General features: G+C 43.9%; 2 protein-coding genes across 2 annotated transcripts; both read right to left on the reverse strand.

Moving 5' to 3' along the window:
* Positions 1 to 237: 237 nt before the first annotated feature.
* On the reverse strand, positions 238 to 8,047 carry cdc16 (cell division cycle 16 homolog). The gene is made up of 18 exons (XM_079230489.1): positions 7,941 to 8,047; positions 7,696 to 7,750; positions 7,320 to 7,417; positions 7,087 to 7,125; positions 6,811 to 6,951; positions 5,736 to 5,895; positions 5,517 to 5,611; positions 4,891 to 5,024; positions 4,609 to 4,688; positions 4,426 to 4,475; positions 4,245 to 4,318; positions 4,006 to 4,131; positions 3,699 to 3,851; positions 3,273 to 3,336; positions 3,088 to 3,149; positions 1,594 to 1,729; positions 1,271 to 1,361; positions 238 to 997 (listed from the first exon to the last, which is right to left on the reverse strand). Exons 1-18 carry the CDS (start codon positions 7,986 to 7,988, stop codon positions 744 to 746), a joined length of 1,860 nt encoding a protein of 619 aa, XP_079086615.1. The 5' UTR covers positions 7,989 to 8,047; the 3' UTR covers positions 238 to 743.
* A 302-nt stretch (positions 8,048 to 8,349) lies between these two features.
* Positions 8,350 to 10,309, reverse strand: cfap97d2 (CFAP97 domain containing 2; the record flags this gene model as incomplete). Its single annotated transcript, XM_079230970.1, has 6 exons — positions 8,350 to 8,589; positions 9,143 to 9,329; positions 9,414 to 9,532; positions 9,884 to 9,964; positions 10,074 to 10,170; positions 10,260 to 10,309. The coding sequence occupies 6 exons, from the start codon at positions 10,307 to 10,309 to the stop codon at positions 8,350 to 8,352; spliced, it is 774 nt and encodes a 257-aa protein (XP_079087096.1).
* Between the last annotated feature and the right edge of the window lie 8,061 nt (positions 10,310 to 18,370).

Raw genomic sequence — 18,370 nt, forward strand, 5'->3', positions numbered from 1 at the left:
TCTTACTAGAGCATGTTTGTATCGGCTGGACTTCAACAGATGTAAACCTACTCAGACACCAGAATTATACGGTATCTCTTTGAGGACTTTGAAGGTCATTTTGTGGGTACAACATTTTAAGATAAGCACTATTGTGCAACATTACGACACGTGTTCATGAGTTTCACAAACCAACCACTTACTGCCGATGAACACAAAACACAGACATGCCCGAATCTTTTTAAGATAAATGCATGGTTTATTGGAGGAGAAAAAAAAACTGCTTGTTATTAGCTGGCTCTTTATTCAATTTGTAAATCCACAGGTTGAGAGCAGCACGGAGGGCCCTGCCATAGGCAGTAATACGTGACTGTTAGTCTTTTAGATGCGAGGTGTGCGGCTGCGTTTGCTCCGTCCAATCGTGCGTCTCCGGGCTGAACCCAAGGCCCAAGTACTCGGCCCCTTCACCGAGGCACATGTTAATTCCCCCTGTTAAAGTCCATTCTTGCTAAATGAATACAGCAGGTTGCTGTACAGATATTCACCCACACTCATAATGTTCACGACGGCTTGTTCTGCGTTTTGTCCCTTACGGGAACGACCGTATTAAATGCACGAGAGGGAGAATCCACAGGAAACCATTGGAGGAGGACACGCGGCCAAAGTTTCGGTTCGATAGCTGTCCCCTTGGGCTCGGATACGTGTGCCTGTGACAACCATTTTTTGCCGCGACAGTTCCGCCTTCCGGCGGGGGGACGCGGCGATCACGTGCTGGCGTCCGACAAGGTGTCCAACATCACGTCGCTCTCGTACATGTCGCACTCGAGGGTCAGGGAGAGTCGCAGAGGCGTCTCCAGCATCATCTTGTCTTGGTTCGACAGGGGCGTCTCCAAGGACGTGATGCCGCCGTCTTCCTGCCTCGGCGTGGCCGGGAGGTCGCCGGGCTCCGACGTGTTCAGCATCTTTATCAGCGCGGGAGTGTTCAAGCTGCCGCGCACCTTGTCGTTGATGTCCGTGCCTGTTGTGGAGACAAAGTGACGGCAGGCTTGACATGTCAGCTGGTGTCTCAGAGCAGACATTTGAGTACTTGCAACAAATATATATATTTTTAAAGTTAAAAAAAAATGCTAATTTGTCTGTGGGTGGTTTTGAGATGTTTCTGTTTAGGATAAAAAATAATGACTAATACCACTACAGCTGAATTATAGATATTTTTCAACTCAGCTTGATAATAAGACCAAGGGATGAAAAAGACAACTGATCTGAAACTGCAGGAGAGTGTGTGTCCTACCTATATAGGCATCCGTGTCACCGATGTACATCTCGATACAGTGGCCGAGCATCGTCACAGAGAAAGTGTCGTCCCTTTTCAGTCCGAGTGCCTGCACAGAAAGAAACCAAACAGACTTCTAACGTTTCTTACAAAAACATAGCTGTTGACATACAGAGAGGAAAAAAACTACACGATCAACTTATCACAGGTGATTCGATTATGCTAACTGCATTTATTTAATTGAAAATAGAAAAACAAAGTCCCACTGCACAAAAACTGCAGTTCTTAGAAAACGTAGAACACTATCACAACCTTACGGGCTGAAGAAAACGGCACTATACCGTGTGAAAGTAGTCGATGGCGCTCTCAAAGTCCCCCATGAGGCTGTGCACGTATCCTATGGACGAGTAGGTGGAGGCGTGCTGAGGAATTAACACCAGTGCCTGACGGTGGTACTCCAGAGCCTGGTCGTACTTTCTACACAAACAAACGATGTACAAGGTCTGTATCCATGGATCCAACATAGTGACGCTTGCAGAAATGTGACAAAATACATTATATCAAATAGTACATTTTATGGGGAAAGACAAACGCATGCAGCAATATGCTAAATAAACAAGCAATTTTGAAATGTGTGCCTTTTGTTGGCGATGAGTGCACCAAGGGAACTTTTTTTAAATATTTTGATAGCTGCAAATTGTTAAGGTTTCACCAAATACAGCACATCTCCTGCTCAATGGCTGTCACTGTGTGACGGCAACACTAGATTGTCCAAAGTATATACTTCAGTTATAGTTTTGTTGAAAAACACACAGAGAACCGGTGTGTTCAACCCTTTTAAAAAGTGCCAGCCAAAAGGTTAAACTTGCATGTCAGCCGTCTCTGTCTCGTCAGGCTTTAAGTAACGCGTTTGTGTTTGATTAGTCCAGTGTGTGTGTGTGTGTGCGTGTGTGTGTGTGTGTGTGTGTGGCGACACAGAGAGGCGACTGCTCATTCTTAACAACAATGGCGGCTCCTGAAGGCGTTGGTGTAAATGCTGCAATAGCATCGGTTATATATCAGGACTGGAGAATATTAAGGATTTTCTGGATGGAAAAGATGTTTTCGCTCTTCTGCCCGACTGGCTTTGGTCAGAAGTTTGATTGACAGACGGTTCATCCGATGACCAGCCTTTTTAGTGTCTTTTTAAAAAGTGCCCGCCCTTTTCCAAACAGTTTCCAATGACGGCTTCTCAGATGCTTTTTTGTAATAAGTAATCTGGCGGGTCAGGTGAGCTAAACGATTATCATGTTGAACCTACTTCAGTAACACCAAGATAGATTTCATATCAGCACATGTGCAGCTGGGTTTCTATTTGTATGTGTGTGTGTATATATATATATATTTTTTTTTACATACAAGGAATGGAACTGGAATGCGTCAAACGTATGCATCAACAACCTTAACGCATTAACCCTTGACCTTTGTTCTAGATAAAAACTCCCCACGCCTTTCCAAACAACCACTTGTGTGGCATGCATTCTGCAAAGCCCTTTATATCTATTGAGTGGTGGCTATGAATAATTCATTAAAGGGTCTTTTCATGAATTCCCAATGAGGGCCCTGCATTCTGAATGATTGCGACAGAACAAGCGAGCGCATCTCTGAAAATAGCTCGTCGGAGGAAGGTGAGGGGAGAATAATAGAAGGAGGGGCATGAACAAATTAGAGCAGAGTGCACTCTCCGAGCTTCTTTAATGATCCACTTGGGATAACCTTAGCCTCCGTATGGGTACCTTATGTGCCAACTTCAGATAGACAGAACAACATGGGAAGATTGTCTCCGTCGTACTTACTTCAATTTCCGACACACGTGACCCAAGTTGTTTAACAAAGGCTCCCATTTGTCCACAGTGACCTTCAAATTGAAAGAAAAACAGAAAAAAAAGCATAATTATTAATAACTCTAGCACGGACGTGGACGTGTTTTCAAGTCGTTTGTCATTCAAACTTGTTAAATAAAAAATAAATGAGCATTTACCTCGTTTCCTATGGCTTTGATCTTCTCCATCGCGTCAAGAAACAACCTCTCTGCCGTCTTCCAGCTACAACAATAGATGTGTAAAACGTTTAGAGCACAATGTGTGTAATTTAAATTAAGGGCATTATGAGTTACTTAAATCTGTGTCTACATGTTTTCCTAACTCCAATGTGTCATTACATTTTATTTGAGTTTGAGATGTTTTCTGCCATCTCAATATAACAGGTGTATTTTATCCACAGATATCAAAACCCCCACAAATCAAACTCAAACTATCTGCATCACTAGATACCAGTAGGGTTTTATGAGCAAGTTTGTCCGCTCTGACAGTTACCACCGCCGTGTAATGCCAGTAACATGTATGGTTGTTTGTGTAGGTAGTTGGTAGTAGTGTTGGTTGTTTGTGTTTGTGGCTCCATGACTCACTCTCCATTTTGAAAGGCAACCACTGCCACCTCGTGTATGACAAACGGGTCCTCTGGAGCGATACTGAGGGCCTGGCTGAAGAAACGCTCCGCCAGCTTGGAGTTGTTGGTCAGACCGTACTCCAGGCCGATGTAAAGCATCGGTAAGTGGCACCTGGATGAGAGAGAGCCACAAACAAGTGGCACCAGAAATGGCAAAATGGCCAATGCAGGCTGACAAGACAGATATGTCTATAGAAAACAAATATATTTAAAAAGGTGGAATATGTGGAGTTGAGAACTCCAGGGCCAGTCTGTCATGTACTTACCCTTTCATCAGCTGGGCGGCAGTGAAGTAGGCAGCCATGGCTTGGTCATGCTCACTCTCCACCGCAAACGAATGACCATAAGCAATCCATGCAGGGCCGTACGTCCTCTCCAGCGTGGTGGCTTTGCTGCAGGAGACAAACAATATTGTATAATATGCATCACTGCAGCTGAAACATGAAACGGCCTGCTCTGTGGCCTCAAACAGGATGCACTTCCTTTTGCGTGTGCGACTGCATACCTGAGGTACCGCCGAGCGTGTTCGTTTTTATGGCCAACCATGAGATAGTAGCATCCGACGGCAAACCAGGATACCTGATGAAGGTTTATGATGGTTTATCAAAGACTGCACATTATGTACAACAAATACAAATATTTAAAAGAGAGAAACAGATGGATGGTAATAAGGCTGCAACACTTACTGGGTTGTTGGGATACAAGTCTACAAGTTTGTGCGATAGGTAAAACAATTCTGCGGTGGTGGGGTGAAGACAACACAAAAAAAGAATAGATAGCGAAATTAACCAATTAACTATAATACTGATGGGTAGGCAAAGCAAATCTAACAAAACGTGCTTTATGCACCAATGCAATGTATATTTTACCGTTTGCTTTCCCGAGCTCCACCAGCGTTCCTATGTGAACCGGTAAACAGTTGGCGTGGAAGGGGTCTTTAACCATCACCCTGAAACACAAACACAGAGCTGCATTAAGCGGCCGTGCAGTTTTACTGACATTCTACTGCAGCAACTCGTTGACCTTTTATATAGTGTAAACAAAACAAAACGATTGGATACCACACTGTGATTTTGGTCATTATTCATTGGCTTTTTGTTTTCTTCCACATAACACAAAGATCAACAACAGACTAAGAGGAAGACACCTACGTTGATGTGAGTTTGTAGCACATCTTGAAATCACAGTTATAATAATGTCTCTCTGCAAGAGACACCACCACATCCAAATTGTCCTGAAGACCATTGACCATCTCTGGCACCACCAAATCACTGGGCTTGTTATACTGCAGAGGGGAGGAGAAGGAGTGTGTGTGGGGGTTTAAATGAGGGTAGGTGGAGGGGAGGATAAAGGAGACAAAGGGTTAGGACAAAAGAATATCCATAATATCCATTTGTATTTCAACAAATATTTACTGTGTACAAATAAACCCTGAAGCTCGGCAACACCGGGAAACAACATTTGGTTGTTTGGTCTCTATGAACTCAAATTAAAAGATAAGGCAGGCTGGTGCATTTGAGATAGACTACAAATAAACTGCAGGGCCCACGCTCATTCAGGTAAAACGTCATTCTACACAAAAATGTGGATAAATGATGAGCCTTCAATGGAACAAAAATGTGTTATATCAGGCTTTGTCTACAAAGACAATACTTGTTGGTCGGTCAAGTCATTGTTGGTTTTGGTCTTTTCAGAGGATTAGTAGACAATAAGAAAATACAAATATCATTAGACTTATCCTACAATTCATGAAAAAATACAAATAAATAAATCCTACCTTCTTTAACTTATTCTCAAATAGGAAGTGTAAGAGCTCCTCCTCTTCCTCAGTGCACTGTTGACTCAGAGGAAGAGAGTCCAGGAAGTCTTTTTCTGTAGAAGAATGAACAGGTTTCACATACACCGGCCTTTTACAAGTTCTTGAAATGATAATAGACATGACATCTGTAGCAAAATCAATAGGTCAGTGCACATAGTCGCCACAGATCAGCCTCACCTTCCTGCGCGGTCAACATGTGGTGGGACGTTAAAAGGTCAAAGGCTTCAAAGCAGTACACATCCAGTTTCAAGGCCTCTTTATAGCTAGAGGTGGCCAGCGGCCTGTTGTCCATGGCATCATAGATCTTACCCCGCAGGAGGCAGATGGAGCTGTTGACCTGAAACAGTTCAGAGGCGTAATAGAGAGAGAACAGAAAGAGTCTTTAGTCAATGCCTACAACATTACTCATATCTTTATATAGTCTTTCAGCTCCGTCTACGGGATAAACAAGAATAGACCTTGGCAGCACTCAGAAACAACTCTCATATCCATTAAATGTCACATAAACAAATTGATATCTGCTGCCCTCAACTGTGATTACAGTGGTTATAAATGGCACCGTTTCCCCACTGAATACGATCTATTATACCAGTGGTTCTCAAATGGGGATACTTGTACCCCTGGGGGTACGTGAAAGCACTCCAGGTGAGATTTTTTTTAAATGTAAAAGTAACATCCTTTCAAAAATCCTTTAAGAATAGTTAATTAATGCATATCCAATCAAATATAAGTGTAAGTTCATAAACTGCATTTTATATATTCTATATTAAATCAGACACCACTGACAAAAAGATCCTTTTTTTCAACCAAGAATGCTTTGCGCTGGTGAGGGAGTACTTGGCTAAAAAAATATTTTACAGGGGTACATCGCTGAAAAAGGTTGAGAACCACTGCATTATACTACATAAGCCAGTAGTGCTGGGGGACATTTTGAGCAGGTGAACTCCATTTGATTTCTACCAACAACGTAAAAACACAACTGAACTTGTGGTGTTGGTGGTTTGTGCAAAAGTTAAACTGCACTGAATAGTGAAGACACTGAACGGAAATGTATTGCCACAGTTTACTGATACACATTTCCAGTAACAGCCTCAAACAAAATGCTGATTAAAGCAAATGTGAGTGCTGATAAACAGAACAATGTTGAGCAGTGAAGATTAGATCGTGCACCACCGACAGACAAGACAGTCCAACATCTTTAACCCAAGCACATTCAATATATCCCAGTGTCTCAATGGCAGTCCAGACTTACGGCAGTAGGGGACATGTCCCAATCCTTGGCCGACTCTGGTGTCCCACTGTCCTCTTTCACACTCCTGTCCAGCAGCTTCTTACTCACTGACTCCTCTGTGTCCAGGATATCCAAGGCCTGCTGGAACTCTTTGGCAGCATACTAGACCAAACAATCATGAGACTAATAAGTATAAAGCATGAACAATATCTGGTGGGTTTCTCTGAATATTATATTCTGCAGTGCATGTAGAGGAGGGGTTAGAACTGATGCAGTGTGCATTAGGGAGTTACTCACATGGCACCTAGCAGCGAGATACTGACAAGCTCCGTACAACTGTAGAAGAGAGGACATGTTGTTGTTTCAGACTAGGGACTGACTTAAGGGAGACAGGGACACTGTTGTGATTGGGTTCATTACACACACACACACACACACACACACACACGTTGGATTTGCGTCATAAACCTCGTCGCTCACTCCTCCTAGGAACACAGCTTTGCACATACTCGACAACGACCTGCAGTTACCTTGTCAAGTTTTCGTGATCGGAGGGCGTGGGAGGCTCTGTGGTACTGTGAGGTCAAGTAAAGGCACTGAGCGAGCCAGTAGATATCCTGGGGGTCCTCTGCATGCCAAACAAAGAGAGAGTCATCAACTTCTGACGTTAAGATTCATCACTGACAGGCCACACAGAAGAAAAACACTGCAGAGGTTGTCAAGCTACTGTATTAAGAGTCAAGTGTGTTTACAGCTGTGAGTGTAACGCTACGTAACAATGTCAGATTGAGCAGGTATTTGTCTCTCTGTACGACATTAACGTAGTAACTTAAGGTGGCAGATCGGTAGACATGCTGGTGCAACTGTTCCAGCACCAACAGCTCTCTCTCTCACTCACTCACTCACCGCGGGACAGGGACGCTATCTTGTCGGCCCAGAACAGAGCACTTTGATACTGTTGCTGTGGAGGGACACACAAACACACACACGAGTCACTCACATGTGTCGTTTTTTTTGCGGCTGGCTGGTCGGCCGGGTGATAGCTTTTTTTTATTTTTGAAAGTTAGCTAGCTAGTCAGAGCTAACTATATTGCACTCAAGCTAGCATTAGCTAGCAACAGAGACAGTGTCAGAAATACATTAATTCGTACCTGGTCGATGTACTGCCGTACTCGCTTTCGTAGTCGATCGAGATTCATTTTGAGTTTTATTTCTGACAATTATGGTTCCGACTATCAAAAGAGTGTCATTCTCAGAGGCAGTGTATCAAACTATGGACAGAACAGTACGTGCTAGCTTGCTAGCAGCGTAGAATCAAATCCGCGGCTTCTTTCTGCAACGGGTGTCCTGCAAAAAATTTGCCGTAAGGAAACTCATCCTGGCTAGACAGTTCCGCGTGAATTTCTTTCGCTGTAAAATAATAGTACATACATTAAAAAAAAAGAAATATATAAAGACATTTACTCGATTTATTTATTGTTGTATTTCTGTGTGGGAAAGAAAACATACAAAAAAGGTTTTCATGCAGTTCGCTAAAAGAAGAAAACATTGTATCCCTCATCAGGAAGCAGGACTCTCAAGCGCATCCCGTGAGGTGTGTTTCTCAGGCTCAGGGGACGTTGTCCTGCTGGATCTCTCTTCTTCTACCTTCTTGCTCGCTTCTTTCCTCATTTCCTTTCTGGGGGACTTGGCTGCCTGGCATTCGGCCTTGTGTCTTGCAGGACTGCGTGTGTTTGCACCGGCGCGGACCTTCTGCTCTTCATCACGATCGCCGCACTTCTCGACGGGGTTTCCTTGGCCCTGAAATTGGCGCATGAAATAAAACCTTTATTATGATGTTCAGTTAAGACAGAGTTCAGACACATTTTGACCACTGGGTTTCCATGACTTTAAACCACATTTCCATGACCAAACATTTTGTGAAATCTCGATGTAAACATAAAAAAGTGGGAAAATGTAGTATTTAAACTAACAATGACAATTCCAAAGCATAAAGTATACCTTAAACTACACAAATGAATGAGACAATAGTTTGATTAAAAGAATACACATGTATAGATATACTCAGCGTATGCCTGCTTATATTTTGAGTGTCTTTCTTTTAAAAGCATATTCATTATTTCAAACTCAGTGTAAATGAACGTCATGAACACATGAACATAACACATTTACATGACTTATTCATTTTTTTCAAGGACTTTTCCAGGCCTGGAAATAACCATTTAAAAAAACATGACTTTTTCCAGGTTTCCCGTGACCGTATGAACCCTGTACGATCACATGAGGGTCATTGTGAGTGCAAAAGTGATATATTGTGCATATTTAATGTTTACAAAAATAAATACAAATGAACCTTTTGCTGGCTTGTGCCGTCTCGCGGGTAATGCGCAATGCTGTCCATCACTGTGAGAGTTTTGAGCCAGCCCTCCTGATAGCTACTCCGGTTATAATGAGAGCCGCACTGGCTCAGACGGAACAGGATCCTTTCATTCTCCTTGGTAATGCGGAGCAGCTCCAGCTGTCGCCTCCTATCGCCAAGGCTGCCATGAGGAGTAAACACGGGCGTTACGACCACTTTACGCGTAGACTTTCACAACGATCGTCCTGCCACACTCTCCCCAGACCTTTTTTTCTCGTAATAGTTCCAGTTGTCCACTCTTCCACGTGTCATCGAGATGTGCGCGATTTTCTCCGCGGTCTTCTCGTTTTCCCTCCGCACCTTCATCGCGCGCTCTTCTTCCAGCTGAGCGCAACAGCACAAGATTAGACATCGCAATGCATACACACATTTTTATATTCGCTGCACTATTCCTTTCTCATATTTTGAGACTTTTTTTCGGCACTGACACATCTATACTGCCACCCTGTGGACGTCAGACATGAACACGTGAGAGAGGGAGAGAGAGAGAGAGAGAGAGATTTTCTTGTATAAGTTTCTTGTATCAAGAGACTTTTAACTTTTCTTTTCTTTTAATTAATCTACAGTAATATTATTATTGTATTGCCAATAAAGCACTATGCATTGAATTGAATGGAGAGAGAGAGAGAGAGAGAGAGAGAGAGAGAGAGAGAGAGAGAGAGAGAGAACAGCCACCTGTATGTTCTTCAGCTTGACTATCAGGTGATTGTAGATCTTTGGTGGAGTCGTGTTTATTGTTGGTTTGGCTGACATCACCTTGAGGTGTGACAATACAAAAACAATCATATTATTGAGAGCAATGAATGGTTATTTTTGGTTGGTTTGTGACTGGAATAAACACGTTAAAAAACATATGTGACCCAACCTTCGCTCGGTGCAGATCATATGCAGCCTTGTCCCATTTCTGCTGCAGCTTGTTCCCAGGAATCTCTGGTGGACACGCCTGGTACGCCACCATGGGCCTGGCAATACATATCCAAAACAAGTATGAAACAAAAGTGCTAAGCCACCATCAGTACCCGGTCCCTCACCCGTCCCTCCTCTGACCCACCTCACGGTCCGCGGCCGTCCTGATGGGGTCTCTGTGTCACGGCCCTTCATCTGCCCTGAGAGAGAGACCGCGCGTGTGTGTGTGTGTGTGTGTGTGTGTGTGTGTGTGTGTGTGTGTGTGTGTGTGTGTGTGTGTGTGTGTGTGTCCAGCTCAGGAGACAATGCGGTCGGTTTCCTGCCAGTTATGCGCGGTTGCCATGACAGCGGCTGCGGGGAGCGGAGATGGTGAACGGTTTCAAACGATGTGCGTGTCTAGAAAAGTTACACGCCCGCACACGCACGCGCGCACACACACACGCGCGCACACACACACGCACAGATAGGCTAATTAGCGAGGGGGCTGTGAAATGAGCTGCCGCACAGTTCAAAGCTGGAAACACAAACTGAATCCCCCCCCCTTTAAAAAAAAAAAAAGGACATGTGCTCGTGCTATTTTTAAAGTGGAAAAGAAGAAGAAAAGGTGACACTAATAATGTTCTAACACCGATCAGACTTTCTGAAAAGTCCCAAGGGATCTGTTAGATGCTGATCGTGAAATAATTCAATCAAATGCAGAATTATTCCATTTAATGAGAGAGAACAAAAGAGAAAGACTCGACAGCGTTGCATTAATGAGGTCAGCAGGAATGCAGACTGTATTTCCTCTCTTGTTACAGACAATAACAGCCTTGGCGACAGTTACTTGGAAACTTCAGCTATTATCTAGCGCAAACACAGCTGCCTGGTCGTGACAAGGTAGACAAGTATATTCAAATATCTGTGCAACACAACGGGTTTGTTGAATGAATCCATTGAGGTGAAGCGGCTTCATGAATGAACGTCTCCATCGCCACGCTGCCCCCTGCTGACCGGGACCGGCCATGGCAGCCATTAAGGCCCAACTGAGATCACAACTTTGTTAAAAATTCAAATTCCACCCCAGAATGAACAACTAATTTCACTTTTATGAGTGTATTGCTAAATATCACAGTGGCGTAAGACTGCAGGAGTCGCCGTGAAGTTACCCGAAAAAACAAAAAGGGCGATTCCTCATGTCTGACGTCTCTGCATAGCAAGCATCCCTGTGAATGAGTTACGGACAATACAACCGCACCGGCCCAATTTGTTGCTCTGTTGTAGCAGAAGAGACGCGTTGATGGGCCAGGTGGCAGACGCCAGGGCGATAAAACAGAGGGACCGGGGGAGAGATAGGCGCCTCTCCATCGGCCACGCTCTTTCTTTGTGAATTGTTTTTTTCTTCCCCCAATCGTGTATTTCAAAACATAAAAAGAAAAAGAAAAGCTTGTTAATGTATGTAAGTGGGGAGACTGCACAAAAATAATGTTCACTGTTGTAAATTGATGCACTTCCAGACAAGGATGCTCAGGCTTTCTATGTAACCTCCGTTACAGGAAACTACATGTTTCATGCTGGTCTGTTTGTCCAAAGTGAATCACAGAGGATGTGTTTTTTACAGGGTTTAGTGGCATTTATGGGCAGAAATAGAATATAATGCTCATAACTATGTGTCATGATTGTGTAGAGCTGGACCCAAAAGTTACATACTTTTGGGGAGTAGTTCACAGTAGTGTATTGTACAGATACAGGGCTGGGATGGAGGGTCAGACAGTTATTACAGTACATGTACAGTTCACCAAGTCTTTGTGAAGCTTTTCAAGCTCTGTCAATTTGTTTCCCAGAATAATTCTGGAGTCGACTCCTGACCCAGTGTGTTCCTGTGTGACTGTCTTTGGGTTTCAAAGTGTCTCTGCTGGAAAATAAATCCTTTCCTTAGCTGCATTTCTCACTTCAGGCCTCATGTGACCCTTTTTACCACCAGAAGCGTCCCCCGCAGCATAATGCAGCACCAGCACCACTTTTCCTGTCACGCCCCACTTTGGAGGAAGAAAGATGTTCGGGCTCCACCGCCCCAACACAATTGTAACAAAATGGTCCAACCTTTTGGGACTTCTCCATCCGTGCTTTCAAGAAAATTGAAATCCCTTTCATGTGAACCAGATTGCTCCATCAGACAAAAACTAATAACATGTGCAATTACTTTGTTAGAACAGTGCAAATAAAGTTCTATCTGTGTAAAAAATAACTAATATGTAGCAAAAAAATGACCTATTGTGGCTTCAAATAACCTGTTTTGCAATATATTTTCAAGATAATAACAATAACGTTCTACTTGTGCAAAACAGAATGAGTGCAGATGTGTGAGCATCACGTTGCATCAGTATTAGTGGCTGCGGTGAGCTGCTTTCCTCTACACATATCTTTTAAACGGGGTTGTAGATTTGATACGGCCTCTCAAGTCATGCTCAATGTTGAGTTTAGATTTGTATTCTGTTTTGAGGGAGGCAACATCTCTCCTTGTGGTTCACCTTTAACCTGAGTGCTTTTGGAGAAACTGAGAGAGCAGAGAGGCCAGAACGCACAGAATAGAAACTCGAGCCTCGTGGCTTTCTCACACGAACACTTTGAGCAAAAGATCTCCACAGATTTACAGCTGCAACCAAATTCAACATAATTCAGTGGCTCAGACATCCTCTTGTATCCTTTTCCCGATACAAATGATGTTAAATGATGTTGTGTTAAAACCCAAACTGTTTGTTTACACTTATTTTGGCCTTAAAAAATAAGTACAAATCTCTGTCAAGAATCGCAGTTATATCCTTACTCATTAAATCCGGTGACAAACAAATGGGCAAAAACAATCAGATTTTTTAGTTGGCTCTGTAAGTATCATCATTAATTAAGAGGGGAAATAATGATGCATTTGATGATGACGATGACGAAGCTTGTTTCCACGGGATGCTACGAGCTCCAGGGAAGTCTCCTCGGAGCGCCGGTGGATCTTCCATTGCACCATCGTGGGAATAAGACCATCTCTTTTGGGACAAGTAAGGACCTAAGACCTGCTGCACGCATGCACACAACAGAAACCCTGTGTGTGTGTGTGTGTGTGTGTACAGGTGTGTAATGTTTTCCAGATGAAGCTATTTTTAAATCTTAAAGAGTAGACAAACGCATATGTAATGGAAAGCACGTGTTTACTGCAACCAGGGAAAGAAGGAGACATTAATATTGCTGTTATTGCAAGTGTAAAGAAACACTTCTGTCACAGTGTGACTCTCATCACCATTCCGATTTGAATATGTTATGTATGGTAGTGCAGGGCTATAACCCTTTGGAAGCACAAGGACACAGTGGAGTACTTTGTTTTGATGAGAAATCCACTCCAATAATCAAATTAAATCTGATTAGATAGTATTTTTAGCTTTTAATGTTTCTTTTTAGTTTTTTTTACTTATTCATTATACTTTTACTGTTTGATTATTTGTCGCACTTGTTTTTTTTTCTCCTACTGACGTCTCTTGTTGCACTTTCCCCTTTGCTGCAGATCTGAGGAACTATAGGATTATGGTATATTATCTTACATTTGATCTACTTTTCTACTTGTTTGCTGTTTGTCGCACTTTGGCCACCGAGCAGAAACCCGGCCTCCCCGGCTGTCCGCTGATGGAGACGAATACGAGTCGCTCCTTGGCAGCTCACGCCTGTGGCCCCCGCCTGTGGCCCCCGCCTGTGGCCCCCGCCTGTGGCCCCCGCCTGTGACCCCTGCCTGTGGCCCCCGGTATACCGCAGCGAGATCAGCAGGAGGAGTTTGTGCATCTCCCCCAGGGCCCAGATCCCGGTTTCTTTCCTTTTTTTGTGTGCAAATCTGTGTGATGGAAAGTGACCACGGTAACCGGCCCCATGAGGGGATCCTCACCACTCTGGCTCTGAGCCGGCTGGTTAGGGTTTCATGAACATGCAATCAAGACGTTCTGTCAGTCAAGAAAAATGGTTTCGTAGGAGAACTCTAGACCTTCACTTCCTCCACATATTTACATAATATGTTATGATGATAATCCAAAGCAGCACTTTATTCATACCTTCCACATCAACAGGCTTCAGAAGCCGGTGAATGGGCCAGGAAGCTTTTGCCAACAGAAAGCTCTCTCTCTCTCTCTCTCCCTCCGTTTCTCTCCCTCTCTCTCTCCCCCCATTGTTTCTCTCCCTTTCTCTCTCTTTCTCTCTTCCCCCCTCTTCCGTTTCTCTCCCTCTCTCTCTCCGTCCCTCCAGCTCTCTCTCCTCTATTCCTAAAAGCTCTCTGCTCAGTGATCATCTATCAGATAGGGGTTGATGAAGCATTACAAACACTGTCATGACCTTTAAAAAAAATAAAAATAAGGACATTAGAGACATCTCTGGGCCCACTGCTGACTTCCTGTTCTGTCATTATCGAATATGAGAGAGAACACTGTCCACGTCATATTTAAACGGATCAGAAAATGCAGCAAAGTATAGGTTGGAGTATCATGTGGGAGGGTTATCAGCCACCTCTTTGCTTTTCACACACCTCACCTGCTCCTTTTCTTTGTGACCCCCCCAAAAAAAACACTGCCCTGGTTAACGAAACCGAAACTCTAACAAAATCTGAAAATCCTTCACTCTTGATTTACAGGAAGCAGTTTTAAAGTCAACACAATTCCCAGCTAATGGATGGTAGAATAGGTAAGGACTCCAAGGCCACACACCCCTCAGCCCCCGCTGCTCCATTGATGCCGCCGAGCTGCAGAGGAACGGATGCTTTGACTCGGAAATAGGCTTTATCCCTCCAAAAGTGGCTCTTTTGATGACAGTTTGGCTCACACACACTGCACTTCCTCTCCGAATACAGGGACAGTTTGCCCCATTTTCCTGCTCAAACCCATGCAGGCCCATATCCCGGATAGATCCGCGCTATGAAAGGGTATATGAATAATGAACGACGGCGTCTTTGCAAGTTAAAAAAGACCCACAGTGCCGTTGCATAACAGTGGAATGAGTTATGAGGATAACAAATTAGGTGGAGCGAGGCCAGGGACTGTAACGTGCCGGACTAATCGGCCACCGTGAGCCAACACAGCCCAGATTTATGCCCAGATTTTGTGCTCTTAAATGTAACCTTGGCGTTGTTCACAACTATAAATGTTCTGCTGTTTTCCTTGGCAACTTTACGTCTTCGGAAAATCTCAGCGTCTTGGTTACTGGCAAGGTCCCTGGTCCCTGTTTCACGGTTTGAAAAGCTGCAGAACAAAACTAACAGTTTGTCTCACTTATCCTGTATCTGACAGGATCACTCTTACTTTTATTTTGTTTGTGTTGTAGTGTGTGTTGGTTTTGTTTGTGTGTGTGTTTGCCTCCTCTTTGGCCCTCTCAAGATTTTCTTTTCAACCTGTGCAGCTTTGGAGTCAATCATTCTGCACATACACAAAGTGGAACGTCTCATACATTCTTCACCTGACTGATCCACAACTTTGGAAGCGCGGCATCGTGATAGAGACTTTTGTTGAATTTGTGGAAAAGCTTTACAGACCTTAAAGTCAATTGAGATCATGTGAACTGATTTGAAAGCTTCTGCTGGCGTGTGTTGCGTTCAGGTGCTTTCGACAGGCACAGAACTCTGAATGATGTGCGCTTGGCTGCTGAACAGCGCTGCGTTCAAGAGCTAATGTTTGCTGTCTTTGACAGAATGATGAAATTAATTTATTAACATTTTAGAGGTCAGCCCCCCTAAAAAGTATTCTTCCATTATAATTTTAGGTTATACGATAGGCAATTTGAAATGCAGTTTGATACATTTTAATAAAATCTCATCCCACCATCATGCTCCAATGCAAATTTACAAATTGATGAATACAAAGTCTGATGGAGGGGGACTTAGGGGGAGATATCTCTACGTACAGTGTATGTCATTTCTGAGGTGTAAAACTTTCCTTCCTGATCCAGAACTGGTTGCTAAATAGTGTAAAAGTTGAAGGCACAGCCTCTTGTGGCATAACACATTGATTTTTCGATGCATAAGATCTTGAATCCATGTATTTTTGTCATTTTTGTGTATTTGATAATACCCGCTTTAGTGCGGGAACTGAGCTCCTAAACAGATTCACGAGTAGAGCGAATGATGGAAAGTGAGCCGAGTGTGAGCACACAAAGCTGCACGGTTGCAGGTATTTGCAGAAGTGAGAGTCGGGGATTTAACATTTTAAGCTTAGCTGCGCAAATGATGCGAAAGCATCATCAACAAAAAAATAAATCTCCTAATGTGACTAATCCCCTCTCGGTCCGGGCGTTGAAGGATCCATCTATCACAGAGGGTTTAAACGTATCGCTGCTCGCTCTGGAGGCACTGATTGATTATTAAGTGACGAGGCTCGTCTGAACCGAGCCTTCGAGGACTGCTTCACCACTCGGATAAAGGTTCAGGTGGTTGGGGACTTTGAGCAAAGTTCTCAACTGTTCAACCACTTTTGGGCCCGTCATGTGATGAGTTAAGCTAGTGTAACATAGCGGCCCAATAACGGTATTGAGAGTTGGGTACATTCATTTGTCCATAATCACAGTGTCGCTGTAAGAGTCACTTATTCATGGTTTCTTATTCCAGATGAATGAGGATATCAATGTATCCATATGAAGAAAGAACATTTTTGCCTTAATGATATAGATTGGAACAAATCTAATGAAGCTAAGTCGACCTCCTACCATCCTAATGATAGTGATAAATCAATTTAACGTCCTTTCAGAAAATGTGTAAGTGGTGAGAACGATGTTCATTTAGTAAATGATGGTCCCATCTCGAGTCAAATAGACAATACATCAGGGTATGCTTTAGGGAGGGGCAACCTTGAGATTGACAGGTCGCTACCGCTACCAGAGCCGTGCCTCTGAGACTCCTCCACAGTCCAAATATGGTCTGTCTGTCAGGCCAGAAATAGCAGCCGGGTGACGCCACGACGACTACGTCCACTTCTCATACACAGTCTATGCTTCAGGCAGCATCATAATAAAATGTGTTTAGAATATTATCATCCAGCTACGACTACTATTGAACACACAATTGAAGAAGTACAAAACAAAACAGAGATAGAACAAAACAAAATCAATAAGCCCACTAAGGCGTCATGTGATCTTCCACATCTTTGCTTATAAATTAAAAAGGTCCCACACCCATTGAACCTGGCTGGTCAAGTAGCACCAAAGCCGGCACCTTCCAGCACGGAATAGCAATGCAGCTCACGAGGGAAAACATCAACCTCCTGCCAGACGCTCAAATAAAGGCGTGTCCCATTTATTATCCGCCGACTTGTTGCATTTCATTCGGGTACGAGTGGCACAAAATGCTCTTTTGCCCTCGCTGTGTTGACTCCTGCCATCTGTGCGAGATGTTCAGGATAAAGACGGCGCATGGAGCCGAGCAGGACGCTTCCCCGCATGGCCGACCAGTGGCCAAAGAAGAGGTGAAACAGCTGAAACATTGATGATCCCGTTGGCACTGCAGGAACCGATCAATCAACACTGTATGTTCATGAGCTTGACCATGTGGCTGCACTGTTAGTGGCGCCACGAGTAGAACAACGGAAAGGAAACTTGAAAAAGTAAAACTCAAGCTGAAGTGTAAAGCAGCAGAGAGGAGCTCAGAGAGGCTAAAAACAGAAAATGTTTTCATGACAAGGAAGTGAATATGTTGATTATGGCAAGTCTCACTGGCCAGAGAACTCCCAGAGAGACGACCATCAAAAGGGCAGGATTTGAGAGGGGGCTTTATTTTAGGGCTTGCTCATCATTAAGACATGAGTGTGTGTGTGTGTGTGTGTGTGTGTGTGTGTGTGTGTGTGTGTGTGTGTGTGTGTGTGTGTGTCGCTTCTGGGTGAAGTTCAGCCCAGGGCGTGAGGGAGTAAAGGTCAGAGTCTGTGCCAGCGCAAAGAAAGATGCTCGGCATGAGAGTGACCACCGTAGCATCCGTAACTAATATCCGCTCGCTCCCTCAGAGGCTCCGCTGGACCGCGGGCCCTTCCTCGTGTTGTGGGGGACTTCTCAGTGAAGGCACTTCTTGCCCCCAAAGCAGACGTCTCCAAATATAGACGGCGCTCTGAAGGCCGCGTTGAAACCGTGGTACGATCTCAGAGCTTCGATAGAGGATTGAAGCGTGGACTGAAACAAACGGCAAATGATTCACGGCGCTCTTAAAATCAGTCCAGACTTGATCTCCAACTGCTGCTAATATTTAGGAAAATGTAGTTTATTGAACAATTAGATCTGAAG

Source organism: Taurulus bubalis (assembly GCF_910589615.1).
Source record: "Taurulus bubalis genome assembly, chromosome: 15".
NCBI classification, from domain to species: Eukaryota; Metazoa; Chordata; class Actinopteri; order Perciformes; family Cottidae; genus Taurulus; species Taurulus bubalis.